Below are 19,505 nucleotides of genomic sequence, written 5' to 3'. Positions count from 1 at the left end.
CAAGTTAATTTCCCTGCCCCTACACCTTAGTTGAGTCAGAGCAGTAGACTATGGAGTGTTATTTTCTATTGTTACCCTTACTGTACCTCTACTATGGACAGAGGATTTCATTTCCAGGATTGTTAAGACAGCAGTTTCCATGAGCATGAAATGCAAATGAAAAATGTTAGAGAATTTTTAGAAGGTTGTGCTTACTGCAGCTTTCCATGGCAATCACAGTAGGCATAACTTTTATCTAAACCCGAGTTCTGTTTATAGCTGCTCTTGCCCATTAATTATTTTACCAGCCCAAGACAGGTCAAAAACTGGCAGGATGTTGAGAACTGATAGCTACACAGTCTCCTTTGAGCAATGTCTTAGTTTTCCAGCTCTTGATGAATGTGAAGCAGAGATAAAGTGCATTCTCACTTAAGTCTGAGAGTCTTCTTGCCATCAACAGCAGGTCTTGAACTTGGCTCTAATGAATCACAAGATGTACCAAAGAAACAGTGAACATCTCTGGGGACTGAAAGGATAACCCTGCTTTCTTCCAACTTTACTTACTGGCAGTAGCAAATGCCAAAAGATGATAATGTATGCAGTGAATCACATTAACCATAACTACAAAGGAAACATATTTCATGTTTGGTTAATTCTTAATTGATTCTGATAGCTCTGGCCTAAAATAGAGAGCAAAATATGCCATTGATCGAGAGTCCTGTGAAGTCCACGCTTTACGCAATTCATGCACTTTTATGGACGCGATCCAGTGAATTTTCAAAGAGAAAATGAGATCTCCAACCCTCATTTCAGATCTGAGTGAACAGAGTGAAATAGAACGATTAAAAACTCCCAGAAGAGAAGAGTTTTCATCCAGTTGATGGTGTCGCGGATTATGGTCATACCAGCCACTCCTGCCCAATAACAGCAGTTGAACTATGAGAGAAAGGAGGGCAGAAACGGGCTAAAACAGGGCAGGAAGGAAGCAGAATGGTCAGATCCAGGGATGACACATATTCCACTCATGATAGTGCAGCTTCTGTCTCCTCTAACCAAATTGCTGGCATAAGAAACCTCATGATGCTGAACGATCTAGCCATGCCTTAGCAAGAAAGTGGCAGGACTGGAGAAACATTGGCAGCAGTGGAGCCAGTGCAGCTATACTCGTTGTTCCCTTTCCCTTGGGGTAAAATGCAGTCACGTTTTTTGGTGGCCTCATCTTATTTTCAGCCCATATTTTAGCTTTCACAAAATAGATTAAGCATGCTCTGTTCACTGCAGGCAAGAGAAGGATATGTAGGGAGCTTCTGCTGCTCTTGCCATGGCCTTTGTGCGGTTTGACAGGTCTCCACGTTTGTTTCTATCCCTGGATGAGGCTAGTCCCCATTTCTAAAGAGTCGCTGGAATACATGGATCAATACAGAACACCTGGGCATTTTACAAGCCTCAAAGACTATGGTTTATCAGAAATAATACATTAGCACCTCTAGTCATTTGCACATTGGCATAAACACTGGAAAGTTTTTCTTTTTGCTCGGAATATGATAGCAATTCAAGGTCAGAGATACCTGTTCTGCATCTTTGTGCAGGTAAGCTGGGGAAACCAGCTCTGTAGCATTTCTTTTTACTCCAAGAGGTAGCACATCTTTTGGACCAGGCAAGGCAAAAGATGGGACAAGGAATTTCAGACGTAAGACTGAAAATTGTGCGTCATAAAAAATCTTCCCTTGTGCAAATCTGAGGATGCAGCAAAATCGTCAATTGTAGAAAAACAGACAGACAGAGCTTGAGATAAACAAAATTCTGTGCTTCAATTTCAGTAAGTGCAGCTTTTGTCTTTGAGATATAGCACCCGCTGGGCCAGGGAACAAAAAAAATAGGGGGAGGCAATCTCAGACAGAGGTCCCTTTTATGTTTCTCATCTTATCTTCCCTGAAAGAAAGGACAGAGCGATGTAATTTAGCTAAGACAGCAAACCGCTGAAGAGCCACCTCCAGGCTGTGCCTTTCGGTGCCCGGGGGAGCAAGCCGCCGGCGGGGACCGGGGTCCCCGCGGGCTGCGGCCGGGGCCGGCGCGGAGCATCCCCGCCGCCGGGGCAGCATGGCAGCTGCCGGGGAGGTGGAGCCAGCCACTGACCTGCCAGCATCGAAACACGGGCACGTTATCTGCTGTGAATAAATCCTCCCTTTCTCCTTCCTACCTGCGCCGGAAAACGCGAGGAAAAAGAAAATAAAATTATATAATTTAATTTATTTGTTTTTTTAAAGCAGGGCTGTCAGGAGAAAATAGGAGCGAGGCCAGGTGCGTACGGCTGCCTCTCTGCCGGCCGCGGGAGGTGCATGAGGAGCTCAGCGGGGCGCCGCCGCCATGGAGCACATCCGGATGCCCAAGGTGGGTCCCGGCGGGCGGGCAGCGGGGCAGGGCCCGGGCCGGCGGGGAGCGGCCGCCCGGGGCCCCGGCCGCGGCAGCATCCCCGCCGCCTTGCCTCCCGGCTTCTGCTTCAGCTGGAAGGAGGCTTCAGCCCCGGCCCCGCGGGCGTGAGGCTGTGCAGCCACCCCGTGCCTGCTTCGTGGCTGCTGCGGGTTTTTTTTTTTCAGCCGGTTTGCTATGAAATCCGCCCGAATAGGCCGAAAGGTGAACGCGTTGTTTTGCGGTGTGGGCTGAGGATTTATCGGGCGTTTTAATTGCCTTTTATGCAGTCCATCCTGTTAACGCAGACGCTGTCCATGAGTTGTAGGTATCCAAAATGAGAGGTGTGTTACCTGCTTTTCAGATGTCTTTAGTTTACCCCAGTATTTCAGACCCGGTGATGAATTTGTTTAGTGTTTGTATCCGACATTTGGCCAGTGTAATCATTCTTTTTATGTGGCTTTCTAAGCATGAGGCCTGTATTTGTTAACAAAATTGCCATCTTGCTCTAAAAAAGAGGATACAGTTTTGAAACGCCGAAAATTTAGATTAAAAATAATCATAAAAAATTAACCTAAGCAATATGTTAATTTGAAGGGGGGGATATATTTTCATGTTATTTATTTATTTATGAGCCCAAACCCCTGCAATTAAGAAGTTATTTGTGTTTGATTTGTGCCTATTTGTTTATTATCATTATCTAGCGTGATGACATGAATTTTAGATTAGGGGCTCTTCATGCTTCACCTAGATTTTTGGGCCTTTATGTGTTAAGCTGCAAATATATTAAGAAGATAGACATTTATAACAACTGCCTTTCCTCCCATGTCATTTCATGATCTATTATTCGCCTTTGTGGGAAGGAAGATCATCAGAATAGTAAGGATGTATCCTACTGCAGGTAGGAAATGATCAGTGAAAGTTGTCTGAACAGACATTTCTGACCATTAGTTAAAGAATGCTGAAAGTAAGAATGAGGAAAATAATGAAAACAAATTAATAAGGGTAGAACAAATCCTAAACATAAATGGTTATATGTGCTGTGAATGGCAGGCCCAGGCAAGTCCCTGTTGCAGGCAATGGAAGATTATCTGTTAGCTTTTCTACAAGCAAGTCCTTAAAATGTTACTATGCATATGTAAAACCCATTTCTGTATCCAACAACTGTGAGAAGGCACTGTACTGATGACTCAAGACACTGAAAATCTTACTCAGTGTGAGGTGATTCTGCATTCTTGGTTCCTGGCATTTCCTTACATTATAGCTATGCTAAAAGTTATCTCTCTAATATAATAAAGCAGTTTAGAAGGCATGATTTAAAGGTACAAGTGATATAAAAATCCTTTAAAATTTCTTACATAAATGTAGAAAATCCAGAACATTCAACATGAGTCAATATTGAAATACTTCCTCTCTCCAGTTACTCCTAAATACAGTGGCAAGTCAGTGTACCTACAGTTACCTAGCAGAACTGAGATCTTTGATTTGATTGCTGAAAAAAACTCTGCTTAAAATCAGCCACCAGAACAGTGTTGGTTTTTTTTTGGTTTTGTTTTTACTGAATTTGTTTTTGATAATTTGGAATTTAATGTTAAATGATTTCAATGCCAGCAATGTGAAAATATGTAAGGGAAAGCTATGTGAATATGGATATTCTCACTGTATCATGTGGTAGTCTGTGGTATCAGATTTCCCAACTCCATCCAATTTTGTGCTGAGAGAAATTTGACAAGCAACTGCCCTACTCCTTAAAGGTATTAATCTCAGAATAATGACACTTTCCTTGATTTGCAAACCCAGCCAAATGGAAAATCAAGATAAATCCCATACTTAGAAAATTAATAAACTTACTAATATCTGAAAACAAAATTCCTGCCCCAAGTAAAAGGCAGTAAAAAGGTCTATATCACGATGTCCATTAGGAGTTGGCAATTGTTTTTTTTTTTATTTTAATTGAAATATATCTGTAGTGAGTGGTGGTTCATAAATATTAAAGTAAATCTGATATAACATAACTGTCATTAAAAAGCAGAAAGAAATTGCATACCAGTTGGACCAGTAGTTCATTTAGGTCACTGCTCTGTGCCTGACAGGGGCAGAAGGAGAGCATATAAACCTGGCTGCATTCTGCTCCCTCTCAGCATCCACACTTATATTAGGGTCCAACCCTTCCTATTTTGATTAGTCTCTATGGACCTCTCTGTGTGAGTTTGCCAAAGCTCCTTCTAAACATGCTGACACCCTCTGCCTCCACAGACTGCATGGAAGCAAGTTCCAGAAGATCATGGCTGTACAAAAAAATTACTTTATCTGTTAAAAAGTTCTTAGTAGTTTCATTCAATACCCCCTGCTTCTAGCTTTGAGGATTTTGTGAATAACAATTCCATGTTCGCCTTATCCATGCCTTAACTGTAAATCTTGATTGCAACCCACTGGATTCTGATAATTTCAGAGAAATGTCAACAATGACCCCAAGACCTCTTTCCTGTGTGGTAACTGCTAGTTCCCAGTCCGTGGTTGTGTAGATATGGTTTAGGTTGTTTTTCCTGTAGGCACACTACTTTATGTCTATCTGTGTTGAAGCTCTTCTGTGTCTGTTTTGCCCACACACCCTGTTTTGCAAGACTCTTTTGGAGTTTTTGTGCCACGGATAAAGCGTTTGGCTATCTAAGACAGCTTATGATCATACACAGACTTGAAGATTTCACTGTTTATTCTTTTCTTCAGGTCAATGAAAAATTTGAATAAAACCAGTCCTAGCACCAGACTTTGTAGAACTTCACTGTTGACTTGTCTCCATCCTGAAAAGAGACCATTGAGCCCTAGTCTTTGCTTCCTACCCTTTAAGCAGCTTTGTCTGTAAATGGACATTTCTTCCAGTATCATGGCAATGTAGTTTCTCTAATAACCTTCGATTGTCAAAAGCTTTTTTGGAACTCTAAATATATTATGTCCTCTGGGTCACCTTTACCCATGCGCTTTGTTGCAGCGTCACAGGACTTCGGCAGGATTTCCCAATGCAAAAGCCATTCTGGTTCTTTCCCAACAGACTGTGTGTATCCACCTGCTGAACAATCCTGTTCTTTCACGTGCTGTGGGCATAACTACATAATTTTGCTATGATACATTGTCTAGTCTTTCACAAAAGACATGACACCTTTAAGTCTAGCTCTGAAGAATTTAACTGCAGTCTCTCCTTAGCAAGGAAAAGTAGCAAGTCATTAGCAGAAATAGAAACCAGGTCTCTTGATAGTTGTCTGTTAGATCAAACTGCTTTTCTTCATTATTTTTGAAATGATATTTCCTAGACCTCCTGGACCTTTCCTGGACCTTCTGGATAGCCAAGTCCCTAACACGCTATTTTATGTACTGAACGCTGCTGTTCTATCACTATACTATTGGTACAACACAGAGTGAATGCGTGACGTGTGCTTGTACATATACATATGCAGTAATGATATTTTCACAAAGTAAATGTCATCTTATGTGTAAAGGCTGTAATTTGAGTACATTTAAGAGTTGCTAAGAGTCACTTATTGCTAAATAGAATTATGTATAACTCCAATAATCTTTTAAAAATTAATAAAACTACTGCCTGCCATGAGTATGGATTGAGCAGCAAGATAGTTAGGATAACTGCCAAAACCCGAAATGTGACAAACTGCTCATGACAGTCATAAAGAATGAATAAGCAATACTTCTGCATAGACTAGAAGCACATCTTGTTAACACGTATAGAGATATGTCTGGCCATGGACAGGTTGACAGAAAAAGAGCTCTGAAGATCTGTTTACTTCATACAGGGACTTCATGCACTGTTGCTAATCAGTTACTTTATTTTCATTACCACTGTTCTGTATCATTTGTCTTTGTATACTGGCAGCAGACCTACTGAATGGTCGCCTTATAATAAAGAATACATCATATTTATCCTTGGTGTAACAGCTGTCTTCAGTGGAGTTAGCCCAGAAATTCATTTGGCTCGGTATCTCTTGTTAACACAGTACTTGGAATGACTTGAGTTGCTCGAGTGCTTTCATTTTTGTGACATTATGGTAAGGTATTTCCTTTCAATGATCCCTTTCTCAGGCAGAATTTAAGATACACTGCTGTTTCTCATGATAATGAAAAATCTTTCTACCAGATGTATTACTTTCCAAAACAAATTTCCAGCATATGTAAATGAGTGTTGTTTCCTTTTGTTTTCAGTCCATGTTCCTTTCCATAGTTCTTCCTTTTCATTAAAAAAGCTTTATCATACAAGTCAATTTTCCCAATGTCTCCATCAGAAAATTTACATCCGCTTTATATATGACACCTGTAAATGGCAAAAGATTTGTCCAGGTGCTCATCTAGGTCAATGGCCAAATTGAACCCAGCAAGCCTAATCTTCACTCTCCAACTACATCTGCTGGGCTGATGGATCTCCACTTATTTTTAAGCTAAGCTGGCATTTCTACTATTGCTCTCTTTGTGCCTTCCGTTGAGAGAGAAAGTGATATTATAGTTAAGTTCTCCATATTCAGACTACTTTTTGGAAAAGTTCCATTTTACTTCAGTGATGTAGGAAGGTGGCAGCAGTCCTGAGGCAATATCAGGAACCACCTTGGGGATGTGAGCTGGTTGTTTCCCCTACAAGCCAGGGAATGGAGTGCCACAGGCACTTTCTCATAGCGGTCCTGGCTCTTGGCTAAAAGCAGAGGAGGCAAGGCTGGCATGGCCCTTGCCTTTTATTGGTGTATTGGGTCATCAGCTTATGGCAGACACTTTACTGCAACCTCTTTTGAGTGCCAAGTTGATTTTCTGCTTTTCAAGTGTTGTGCAAAGGTAGACAGTATTCACTTTCCTGTTCTTTCTTCTAAGTATAAAGCTTAGAGCAGTGCACCTCAGCTGGTGCTTTCTGATTCCATAACTGTTTTCTAACTTTACATCATGGTTAGGAAACATTTAACCTGTTCTGGGGCCAGACACATTTAATGACTTCAAACATGTCATTCTACTTGACTGCTTATACTCAAAGTGATGCATCTACACTAATTCTGGACACTTCTGATTCTGACTTTGTGCATTATAGATTTTTTTCTTGTTACTAAATCTTCCCTATTTAGAATGCAATTTAGTTTTCTTTGGGTTCCATTTATTCCATCTTTGTGCTGTGGAACTCTGAGCACAAATGATAAATTTAATGCAAATGAGCTTTATAATATACTATGCTGAAAACCGTTCTGTGGTTTGGCATTCAAGACCGGAGGTGGATAAAATTAAAATCGGAACTGGAAAGGATATCTAGGTGATATGGGATTGGATTTAAAATCTCAGTTTGGAATTTGCTCCTAAAATATTATTAGTGTCAGTTTAGATTTAAACAAAATCTTGTAACAGTCATTATTCTCAAAAGGTTTAGTCAGAAAATGGTCAAAAGGTCATGCAAATCATGGTTATTGTGCATTCATGGTACCAGTTTAATTAAATTCCAACTCAAGGGTTTTTTTTTTTTCTAACCCACCTCAGAGAATTGTGGACTTTTAAACCTTAGCTATATTTGACTGGATGTCAGAACCACAGCCTGATTACAGTATTGACCACAAACTTGATAAAATTATATTTACAGTTTACCTCACTCATAGATCGTATTTTCATAGCTAACATGACTGGCCTACAATCCAGCTGGGGACTGGCCATCTCAGCCTCAGTTTTCTCATCATCTTTATCATTTAAGTCGCTTAGTATGTCTTTTTGGAATTGGAGGAGATCCAGAGCTGTCTTTGATTTGGGTGGCTTTCAAGATAATTTCATTATTAGTGAAATTAAACTAACTCTTGCTAAAAAGAAATATTGCAGTGTAATTTCAGTGAATCACATAGCCAGAATTGCTCTTTGGCTCTTGAATTTCCTCCTCCTCCACATCACGGGTTTAGTTTGGCTTGTTCCCACTGTATATATGTGAATACCAGACTTTGTCTTGTTATATTGGAAGATTTTGGCTGCTGTTTTATTCCCTGAGCAGTATTTCCTTTTTCTTGTTCACTGATCTGGATGTTTTATTTCTTTCTCCCAGGCTTGTCAGGTTGTAGTGTTGCTATTTTCCTTCTTTTGGAGTGTTTCTGTTGGGTTCCACCTTCTTTCCATTCTTCAGCTCTTTTAATTTTATTTTTCCTTACCAGGAACTTTTCAATTAAATAATTTTAAATTGACATATTCTTATTTACCAGACCAAAATGCGTCACAGAAGGCTATTGTTGTCACTGAAGTTTTGTGAAAGCATCAGCAGGGTTCTGATGAAAATTTGCCTGTTTTCCTGGCTGTCTACCCAGGAGATTACTGGGGATCTAAGAACTGTCTTTCCTTCAAGTCAGTGGTGAAATTGGAGACTTTGGGGTTTCCGAGCTCCGCAGTCCTAGGTCAGTTCTGCAATCTGGAGACCTGACCATAGCTAGCTCTTGGTTCCTGGGTCCACAGTCAACGTTCTGCAGCTCTCACAGCCCACACAAACCAGCACATCTCAAAGTTCTGGAACACTTGCATTTGGCTGTGGATTTGAGAACTTTGGTTCACCCTGTGAAACCAGGAATTTGGAAACTCAGGTAATTCAGGCTTTTTCACTGTTAGGACACTAATTTGGTCTCCATGTGGTAGAGCTGAAGCTTTCCCCCCCTGCCGAAAACTCCCCTTTCTAGAGTTTGGTGTTGGAAGTCTCACTTTTGAGCTTCAGGGTGCTCAGGGTTTTCATGGTGCCAGCTCTCTGGGAAGGCTGTCAAAGGGATGGAAGTCTATCCAAGTAGGGTTGAGCAGATGAAATTTCAAGTTGTGAAATTTTGCATTGAAGTTTTCAAAATGAAGCATTGCTATTTTTAAACAGTCAAAAAATCTTTGTCCAAAGTGAAAAACTTTGGAAGGCATAATTTTTCATACTGAAACAAAAGACTTTTTCGTCAATAGTTACTTCATTTTCCATTAGTTGCATCTATCTTTTACTTTGTTGGAATTTTAATGTGAATAAATGAAATATTTCATTCATTGTGATTGCCCTGGAAATGCCTCCAATATAGACAAATTTTAGATTTAACGTACCAGGTTGAACTCATCTTGCACCAACAGATACGTTCTGGAGGGGTAAGAAAAAATGAAGCCAGAGTGATCCAAGGCACTGGCTATTTCTGTTTGCCACACAGGCACTAGATGTGTATTGCTTAGGGCAAGGAGCCAAACGAACCTTGGCAGATTCAGCACAGGAGCACGCCACAGTCATGAAGTCTTCTGTGCCATTCCCTTTCCCTAATTTTGTTACCTATGCAAAATTTTTTTGTATTACAGACGTGTTTGACTCAACAGTGTTATTCTGGTGAGGCAGTACAACTCTACAACCTGTTACTGGAATTTCAAAATATCACAAAATTATCACACTTTTCTCCCTTTTCTTTGAGCTTGGAGTAGGTGGCACAGGTAAAACTGCTACAGATCCATAAAAATCATATTTTGTTAAAGTGAGTTGCGATTTTTCTATTGACAACATAATGAAATATTATCTAAACGATTGTATGACACTGTGGTTTTTCAAGTAACTTGTTTGTCACAGAAGACTAGAACTAAAACTTTGGAGTGCAGTTTCAGCTGAAATGTTACTTTTCTGTTTATTTGGGTGAAATTTGCATTGGTTTTTTTTTCTGTTTGTTTGTTTGTTTTTTTTTCCTTTTGGGCATCACTACTTATGGATAAGGTTTTTACTATTCAGCATTAGGTATATAATTTAAGAACAGAGGCTCCATGGACAGAGTCAAAGGAATTTTCAGAATCTCATTAGACTAGGTTCACAGTCTCCCTTTGCCATTTATTCTTCATGTGCATAACTGTCGTGGTTTAACTCCAGCCATTAACTAAGCCCCACACAGCTGCTTGCTCACTCCTCCCGTGGTAGGATGGGGGAGAGAATCGGAAGAGTAAAAGTGAGAAAACTCATGGGTTGAGATAAAGACAGTTTAATAGGTAAAGCAAAAGCCACACACACAAGCAAAGCAAAACAAGGAATTCATTCACTGCTTCCCATCGGCCAGCAGGTGTTCAGCCATCCCCAGGAAAGCAGGGCTCTATCACGCATAATGGTTACTTGGGAAGACAAATGCCATCACTCTGAACGTCCCCCCTTCCTTCTTCTTCCCCCAGCTTTATACGCTGAGTGTGATGTTATATGGTATGGAATAGCCCTTTGGTTGGTTGGAGTCAGCTGTCCCAGCTGTGTCCCCTCCCAGCTTCTTGTGCACCCCCAGCCTGCTCGCTGGTGGGGTGGTGTGAGGAGCAGAAAAGGCCTTGACTCTGTGTAAGCACTGCTCAGCAATAACTAAAACATCCCTGTATTATCAACACTGTTTCCAGTACAAATCTAAAACATAGCCCCATACTAGCTACTATCAAGAAAATTAACTCTATCCCAGCCAAAACCAGCACAATAAGCTTCTAACTTAGTTACCTAAATAAGATACTGAAACTTAGATGGCATTAATACCTTATTCATTTTCTGCTATAATAATCAACTTCATCTGTTCACTATTCTTAGATCTGTTTTCTCACTTCTGTAATGTGAGTCATATTTCTCATACTGGTACATTAATATACATTCTCTTGAATGTATAGTGAAGAAACAGAAAATCACTTTGGTCGTCTTCATCCATCTCTCTGTTCTTAATCTTTGGTCATCCCATTGGAAGTGTCATGTAAAACAGGTAAAGCTGTTAAAACATATATGACTATATTCAACATCTCAAAACTCTGTGCCTGTGTAGTAGTAAGAGTGTAGGATAGTTGACCATTTATATAATAGCTAATTCGGTGTTTACTGGTTATAGCTAATCTACAGTGAGCCCAGGAGCATATTGACCTTTGTGAGGTGAATGACTTACCAAGTGAGCACAGGAGCTGTTTTACTAGATCAGACTAGTGGTGCTTCTAATTTTCTAACCAAACCATCTGATTCAGAATAGTAACTAACAGGCAATGTAAAGGGAAGTGAGGGAAAGCATGATCCATCTGGGAAGATGCTTTCAAATTTATGTCCTGAAGCATGAACACTGATGGAGCCAGTGGTCCTAATCCAAAGGTCATTTAAGGCAATGCAAGAATTCCTCTGGCTTGAAAAGACTCAGGATCTGGCATTTTGTCTTTTATGGTTTTGGTTCTATTTTCACTTGGTTTTCTTCACTTTACATTCCCCTTAGCATTAGGGCCCTTCTATTCTGAATGCTTTTTCACTTTTGAAACTTGATTTTCATATATATGCCTGTTTCAAATATGCACTTTGTTTCTGTTTTTGTTGTAGTGGTTTCTTTTTTTTTTTTTAAATCAAGTCTTTCTCTAAATACCTTTTTTCCCACATTGTATGAGTGGGAAGGCACTTTCTCCCTTGTGAGATCTGTATACTGACTCTTTGTATTAATTGGAAATGTAGTTTGTCTGTAGATTTCTAGTTTTGTGTCTATTTCTTTTGGATTTAGATTGCTCAGTGAAGACCATAATAATATAAATATTTTCTTAATCCTAGACTTGGCAGAGCTCCTTTGGATTTTCTATGCCAGACTTTCATGTTTGCAATAATGTGACCCTCAATAAAGACGCAGCTGGATAAAGTCATAAAACAAGCTCTAAAAAACATGGATAGCAACATACTTTAATTTGCTGTCTTCGTATCTGTGTCTAAACCAGTAACTCTCAAACTTATTGCATTTAAAAAATGGTACTGAAAATCATTAAGACAGCATAGCTGCAGGGTACTCTGATTTCTGTTTGTGCATAGTAGGAGACTGAGGTTGCAGCAGAGGTTTTGGGAAGTTTGGCTTTGGAGTGCTCAGGGCTGGAATCTCTAAGCTTGCTGTTAATGGGCTCGACTGGGTGGTATTTGATCTATCAGTGTCTGTAAGCTAACGGAATGATCTATTTGCAACAGAAAATACACAGTGAGATTTCCTGGTGTGCAGGTGTACTCTGCTGAGAGAGCCAGATCCCTACCATGAGAAAAGGGAGTCCTACAAATCCTTCTTTAATGCAAATCTTTTGTGGCCTGCACAGCTCAAATGGGCTGGTACTGCTGCTCTAAAATAGACTGCTGAACAGGGCATAATTTTGAACATGCAATGGAGCAGCCTATATCAAATGGAGGAATTTAGAAGTACATTTCTTTTCAGGGTCCCTTGGCTGCATGCAGAATTCTTTCTCCCTACTCCAGCTTACTGCTGTGAGCAATAAAATAATTTTCTGTATATTTTTTCAGAACAATATCTAAACAATTTTGGCAAATGTAGTAAGATTTTCTGACTTGAGGAAGCACTTTTTTCCCTGAATTAAATCTGTTTGATATGGTTTTTAATGGAACACAGAGAAAACTTAGGAATTTCCGCAGTTGCTGTCTTCTCCTTTTCTAGATAAATGAGATCCAGTATGGACTGAAAGAGGAAACACATTATGGAAGATGTTTGTGTTGCAATGTTGACACCATATTGCAATGCTATATACACTTGTAATAAGTTACTGTTCACTGCATCCATTATACAGCTGCTACTCAGCTATATGTGATAATATGGTATTGACCTCCCACTTGTTGTAGATCTTAGCAGACAATAGGGTTTTTTTAATCAAAATTGTTAGGTAATTTGTTCACTGTCTTACTAACATTACAAGTAATTCCTTATAATTTTTTTCAGCTCTTTTCCAGTATTCCAGTTTCACTTTAGTCCTTTAGTAAATTAAACTTGCTTAGGTTTTTCTTGAATATTTTCCCTCATCCTGTCATGTTTGCCTTGATTTTACAATGCAGAGCTTAACGTGTCTTTACTTAAGTTTAATAATTTTGGTATTTTTGGCTTTGGTTGATTCTTTGGACATATGTAGCCATCTGACTCCATGTTACAGATTGATTGTGCATTATTTTCCTGCACTTGGAAAATCTTTTCAGAGATGGAAATATAAAAAAGTTACATGGATCAACTACAGTTTTCATGATTCTTATGAAATAGAATAGAAACCACATTAAATGGCAGCATCAATTGGCAATTTGGTTTTCCTTTATTCTTGTTCCAAGATTATGCAAAAAGATCACTTATTGTATATTTTGTTTAATGAATACAACACTATAGTATCTTTGTGTGAAAAAAATTGTAATAGCATTTGGTCTTTTGCATGCTGTATTTTTTCACTCTCAGGAATTATGCTAAACACATGGATAGCTGGGGTCAACGAGGGTGAAGAAGGCTCAGATATTCCACTTGGCCTCAAACTATACCAGCTGTGCTCCTTTTTTCTCATTAGGCTCAGGCTTTTGGCTTGCACAAGCTCTTCCCTTAGCTTTTGTGTGCCTGCAGTGCTGAAGCCAGTCAGAGTCCTGTGACTAATTCCCAGGATTCGGTTTCTTCTTGCTTTTAGTTGCATGTGTAACATCACAAGGTGAGTAGGGAAGGCAGCTGAAATCTCTGGGTGGCCTAAGAGCCCAAGGGAAGACGAAGATCTGGATGGACAAGAAGGAACCTTTCTAGGGATATGTGTGCCACTAACCTAACCGGGTCATTCCTTGACTTTGGGTCAACCTTTTCAGCAGCATAGACAGTGGTGAAAATGGTCTTTCTTTACCCTTGAAGAATCACTGGAACTCCTTTGTACAGTCAAATGTCAAGGTACTTGATCAGCTTTTATCTGGAAATTGCTACGGGCTTTTGTTGTAGGGCAATGAATTTTAACTGACTGAATAACAGAGAAGCTCCTGAGGATGTGGCCTGGGCTAGAACATTCCTTACTTACTTTTAATTAGCAGCTTTGTCCTAGCTGGGAGGGTTTTCTGGCCTTTCTTCTTTTTTTTGTGGTAAGGAATTAGTAACGGTTCTGGGAGCACTTGGTGATACATGGGAGCAGAGCTGTTTTGTTCTTGGCTGCCAGATAGGTTTTTCGCTTGTGTTCTCCTTCCAGATGCACAGTGATAATTGTAATGGGCAGCTTGGCTATTACGATTGCAGAACTGGCAGTTAAAGTGTCTTCTACTTCAGGTTTAGCTAATAGATGGGAAGCAAACACACAGACTGAAAACCTGTGTAGTGAGAATAAAACTCTCTGAGATGGTTTTTCCTGGTTCAAGACTTGGTTTTATTTGAAAATCCTGCAGTAGAAACCATTTTCTGTCAGAGACCATCTCCCTGCTGTACACGAGTGCTGTCAGGAAGTAAAGCGATGTGGAGAGGCGTGGGACCGAGGTTTTGCTCTGGGGCATAGTTTTTTCCAGTCTGACCAATCTGCTGTGCAGTTTTGCTTCTCTCTCCTTTCCCTGCTTGAGTCTGAGTTCACAGTCAAAACTGATCCTGCATCTGAAGGAGCTTTCCCATGTGCAGTTATAAACAGCATGAAAAAGTAAGACTAACTTCTGCATTTTTTTATGATGCTGCCACGTGTTTGGAGATACCGATACACCTTAAAGAAGTGAGAATGAAGGTAGCATATTCAAGAAGCATTTAAAAATAGGCTATGCAGTCAGAGCTTATTCAAGAAGTAATCTATACTAAAAATGAAAACAAATTAGGGTACATGGATATTTTTAGGAATAACATTTTGGCACACCGACTTTTCTGAACACTTTTCAGGGTCATATCTTTGCCATTCTCTCTTAGGTGGGAGTCCCATTGAAACTGGTGGGAGTTGTGCCTGAATAAAGCTTTGACCCATGCTTTTCCCTAATATGACATCTTTTTCTTGAATGACCTCCTGGCAACCTTATTCGTAAGTCATTTGTCATGTTCATTCTCTGAGTAAAAAGTGCCTTCCATCTGTTCTTAATCTGTGTTCCCTTTAACTTCTATTTTTGCCTCCTTTTTTCTGTCGTCTGTGTTGCATTGAAAATAGAATTTCTGGCCAACTTTATTTATCCCCATGTAAGGGGTTGTAATCATTGAAATAAATCTCTTGGCAGTCTTTTCTTTAAGCCTAGACAACCACAGTCATCAGGCAAAAATAAATGACGGGGGCAACAGCTTCAAATAAATTATTGAAGTTTTTACTTAGATGTCACTCTCCAGACTGGCTTTCCTAATGCTTTCTTTTTTTGCTCCTTGAGCTCTTCCAGCTCGCAGCTTTACAGGCTGGTTTTGCTCTTTTTTATTCTTTACCTGGTATTTTCTGATCTGATCTCTCCCACCAGCTGTTCATTTTAGGCAAAGCACATGTGCGTGGTATGCATGCTTTTTCCTGATGTGTGTCAGTACATACATAATTTCTTAGGTTCTCTAATAAAGTCTTCAGTAATTTTGATGAAAAAAATGGAGCACTTCTTGGAGAAAAAGTAGGAGACAAATTACTACAATGTCTTTTTCTGATATTGAATTTAATTTTTTTTTACTATTAATGCTGATTTCTTGGCATGCTGTTGCTTTTTAGATAGAAAAACTCAGCTTCTTTCAAAGCAGTATTGCAACGTGTGTTCCTCTCTTGTGGAAATGTACATATTCCCGTTCCCTCCAGACCATTTAAAGACACTGTTTGACTTGGCTTTCTTTTCCTGATTGGGAGGGTGTAGAAGAAGAAAGAAGGCTCCTTCTTTGAATCCTTTGATCACCAGAATGAAATCTAAGATTGAGGCTAGCTTTATTTTACGCACCCCACCCCCCCCGCCCCTCGCCCCCAGGTGAAATATCCTGCTTTTTCAGAAAGTTTGAGTAACTGGAAACTAGGCAGAAGAAACACAGATGGACCTCAGATGAAAACCATGTAAATCCATGCAGGGAGTTATGCAGAGAGTTTTTAGAACAAGCTTCTGAGAGCTTAGAGACCCTTACTGCTCTTGAAGTCACTTCATGCCACTTACCCACTATAAATCAGAACTGTGGATTTGAATCCAGGTAGAGTTTAGACTTAAGCTGTTCCCTTTGCCTTTGGAAATGATGTTAGATATGATAAGGTGGCTTATGAGTCAAGTCATTGGTAAATCTGCTTTACTTTTCAAGTTCAGTCTGCTGCATCGTCTCACAAGCAGTACTTTTTCCTTGTTGAGCCTGGTAGGAGAGCTCATTCTGAGTTGTACTTGTCCACGCTGAAGTACTGAAAAACTGAGAAGCTCTTGTTAGAATGCAGAAAACATATGACATTTTGGATGCTGTGCTGTGTCACAAAAAATTCTGTCAGTATGAAAAATTCAATATTCTCAAATAAATAGAAATCGCCAAGAGCTCCGATTAACCAGGGCAAAGAAACAGACAATTGGTCTAAATATATCTGTGTTTCTGTACAAATATTAGACATCTGGAAAAAAATGTCAAAACCAGAGTTACTGGTTATAAATGAGAATGCTGATGTAATAGGCATGTTAAAAACTTACTGGAAGTAAAATAATCAACGTGACAGGCTAGTATCAGTGACAAATTACATGGAAAACACAGGTAAAGTCACGCCTGTCAAAGAGCAGATTTTTTTTGTCTTGAAGAAAGCTTAGAGTCAAATGTTATAGATTAACTATGTCAGAAAAAAAAGAGTCCCTACAGATTGAAATTACAAGACTAAATAGAAAAAGTAGAACTGTAGCACCACAGGACTGCCACGGTACTAGGACCTACCTAAATGGTGGCATTGCCTGTGACAACCTAGGCAAGATCAAACAGGCATGAAGGCGGGAAATGGGGTAACAATGGGAGACAACATTTACCAAATTGAGATTGTGTAAATGGGCTTGGGGGGGGGGGGGATTCAGAGTAAAATTGTACGTTTTGTAATGATTGCTTATACAGAGGCTATTTGTTTATCTTGAAAAAATAAAGTAACTCTAAGTAATTCTGAATAAGTCTAGGACCTGGTCTTAAGCAGTGACAGAAAAACCTGGTTCAAAATACGGCTAAAACCTCTGTGTGACAGCAACTAATGTACTTAGATGCAGTATTCTTGGAATAACAAAAGAAAAAGGGGGAAAAAAATCTCCAATGACAATGTTTAACTTCAAAGAGGAATCTACATAAAAATGTGAAAACTGTTTAAAAAGAGAGCCAAAAATTAAAATGTTTATAGGAGTCATGAAGATTGTTTAAATATGGGAGCTCACTGCAAGCCGACTTCCAGAAAAAGGCTTTAAAAGACCAAAAAAAAGTTTGCATAGCTGAGCAGCAGGGTGAAGGAGTAAGAGGATGTCTCTTATTAAAAGGACTTCTACTAGAAGTAAAAGGGCTTTCTTCAAATTGAAGTTGGGCCTAAATTAGGAAACTAAAGTGTAGACAAGTTAAATATATAAACAAAATAAGGCAGGCCAAAAGAGATTTTGAAGAACAACTTGGCAAAAACTAGTAGTAAAGTCATTTCCAAGCTGTCTTTAAGTAGGTAAAATCCTGACAGAAAATCTACAGGACTAGTAAATGATCAAAGAGGAGGTATTTAGGGGCATACCCATTCTGGCATATTTCTTTGTCAAGAACATATCAGAAGATTTGTCACCAATAAAAGCATTATTAGAAGAGATTTCAGAAGAAACTGGCAACAATGAGCAGTAAAAAATTACCAGAACCAGACAGTATCCATGCAAGTTAAGAGAACTAGAGTACAAAACTGTCAAGCCAGTAACAGTGGTGTAATGCTTAAAAGTTTCCAGTCTGAAAAAAAATGAAGGTGGTAAATATGACACCTAATCTGAGAAAATTAGTAGGAGCTGCAATACTCCCTAGGCTCCGTTCTGAATCATTAGATTTATGGATAAGTATGATAAAAAGGGGAAGAATCGGCATAGCTTTCATAGAGGAACCCAGAATCTTTAAAATTTCTTTGAAAAAGTAACTGAACATATGAACGAGGGAGATTCATTCGATAGAAGCTAGTTGGTCTTCCAAAATTCATTTGAGCATGACCTTCAAAGGCTCTTGAAGAAACTGAAGTATCATAGGATAAGAGATACGGGCCTCTCAGTAATAACTAGTTAAAAAATAAGAAGCAAATAGTAAGAATATATTGTCCATTTTTGCAATGGAAGGAATTCATAACTAGAGATCCAATGAATGTCAGAGCCCATGATGTTCAACTTACAAATGTTTTGAAAGATACAGAGATGGGAAGAGATCCCAGAAGTGGCAAAGTTCACTGATAGTACTTAAATTATTAAGGGCAGGCGAAAGGAAAGATTGCTGTAGGGGTTTGCAGCAATGGCTCATGATACTGACAGACAAAATTAGTCATTGATAAATGTAAAATAATACACATGGGGAGGTCTTAACTTATGCATGCAGACATGACTTGGAGTTACAATTTTTATTTCTAAAAATAAAATAAAACTCCTCCTGTATTCAGCAGAGGACAAAAAAGCAAGCCATGTTTGAAAAATTTAAAAATTGAATAGAGAACAAACCAGCAAACATCACCGTTCCGCTACGCAAACCTGTCGTACACCCAGATCTTGAATTCTGTTTCCACTTTTGGCCTCTTCTCGAGAAATAGGCCTCTTGTAGGATAATCAGAAGTGAGGAAGAGCTTGTCTAGAGTAGCTTCCATAAAGGTCACAACTACGTAAAGCTGGGCTCTTCAGCCTGCGAATGAGAGGATGGAGGGAAGGATCTGTAACAGCATGTGTGGCACAGAGAAAGTAAATGAGGAACGACATTCCCTGTTTACAAAATTGTTCACCGAATGCATGGTGCATCTGCCATTGGTGGCAGTTTCAAAGCAAGCAAGTGGATGTCTGCTTTGCTTGTGTTTCATGGCCTAAACTACCTCAGTGCGCAGGGTGGTATCTGGGAGTGATGGCTGCCTTGTGAAAGATCAGAGCCTGTACAGCAGAGTCCTCGTTGGCTGGACTGCAGTGCAGGCACCTTTTTTGTCCAGTCAAACCTCATTTTTTTGGTTGTTATTTGTGGGTTCTTTTTAGAGTTGAGGACTGCCTCAACTACACCTTCATTTTGTACCATCATCCCTGCTCTTTTATATCGCCTCTTTTGCTTACTACTGATTGCTTACTGGGTTAATGCTGTGTTTCTGCCATTCCTCTTCACCCCAATACATGACCTCTGAAGTAGATGGTCCTGGGAAAAGACTTTATCCATGCTTTCTAGCTGTTTTATTTTTATTTGAAGCAGATTATAACTGGCCTTGAGGGAGAAGACTTGGTTTTACTAATTGCTTGATTTTAAGCA

General features: G+C 39.5%; 1 protein-coding gene across 3 annotated transcripts in view; it reads left to right on the top strand.

Annotated features, from left to right (window-relative positions):
* The first annotated feature begins 1,950 nt into the window (after positions 1–1,950).
* The window catches only part of MTMR7 (myotubularin related protein 7), a 51,581-nt gene continuing 34,026 nt past the window's right edge, over positions 1,951–19,505 (top strand). Inside the window, exons 1-2 of one of the 3 annotated variants that reach the window (XM_087737670.1) lie at positions 1,951–2,135; positions 2,250–2,370. In XM_087737670.1, the coding sequence (XP_087593796.1) occupies positions 2,347–2,370 (24 nt within the window). In that variant the 5' untranslated portion in view covers positions 1,951–2,135; positions 2,250–2,346. Of the gene's footprint in view, positions 2,136–2,249; positions 2,371–2,595; positions 2,614–13,969; positions 14,043–19,505 lie in introns of those variants that run through there. The other 2 variants (XM_087737668.1, XM_087737671.1) reach the window with 2 other exon arrangements.

This window comes from Nipponia nippon, unplaced genomic scaffold (assembly GCF_047370975.1).
Source record: "Nipponia nippon isolate SJK-2023a ecotype South Korea unplaced genomic scaffold, ASM4737097v1 scaffold_6, whole genome shotgun sequence".
Taxonomy (NCBI): domain Eukaryota; kingdom Metazoa; phylum Chordata; class Aves; order Pelecaniformes; family Threskiornithidae; genus Nipponia; species Nipponia nippon.
Note: the sequence above shows the minus strand (reverse complement) of the source record. Positions and strands in the feature narration are given on the sequence as shown.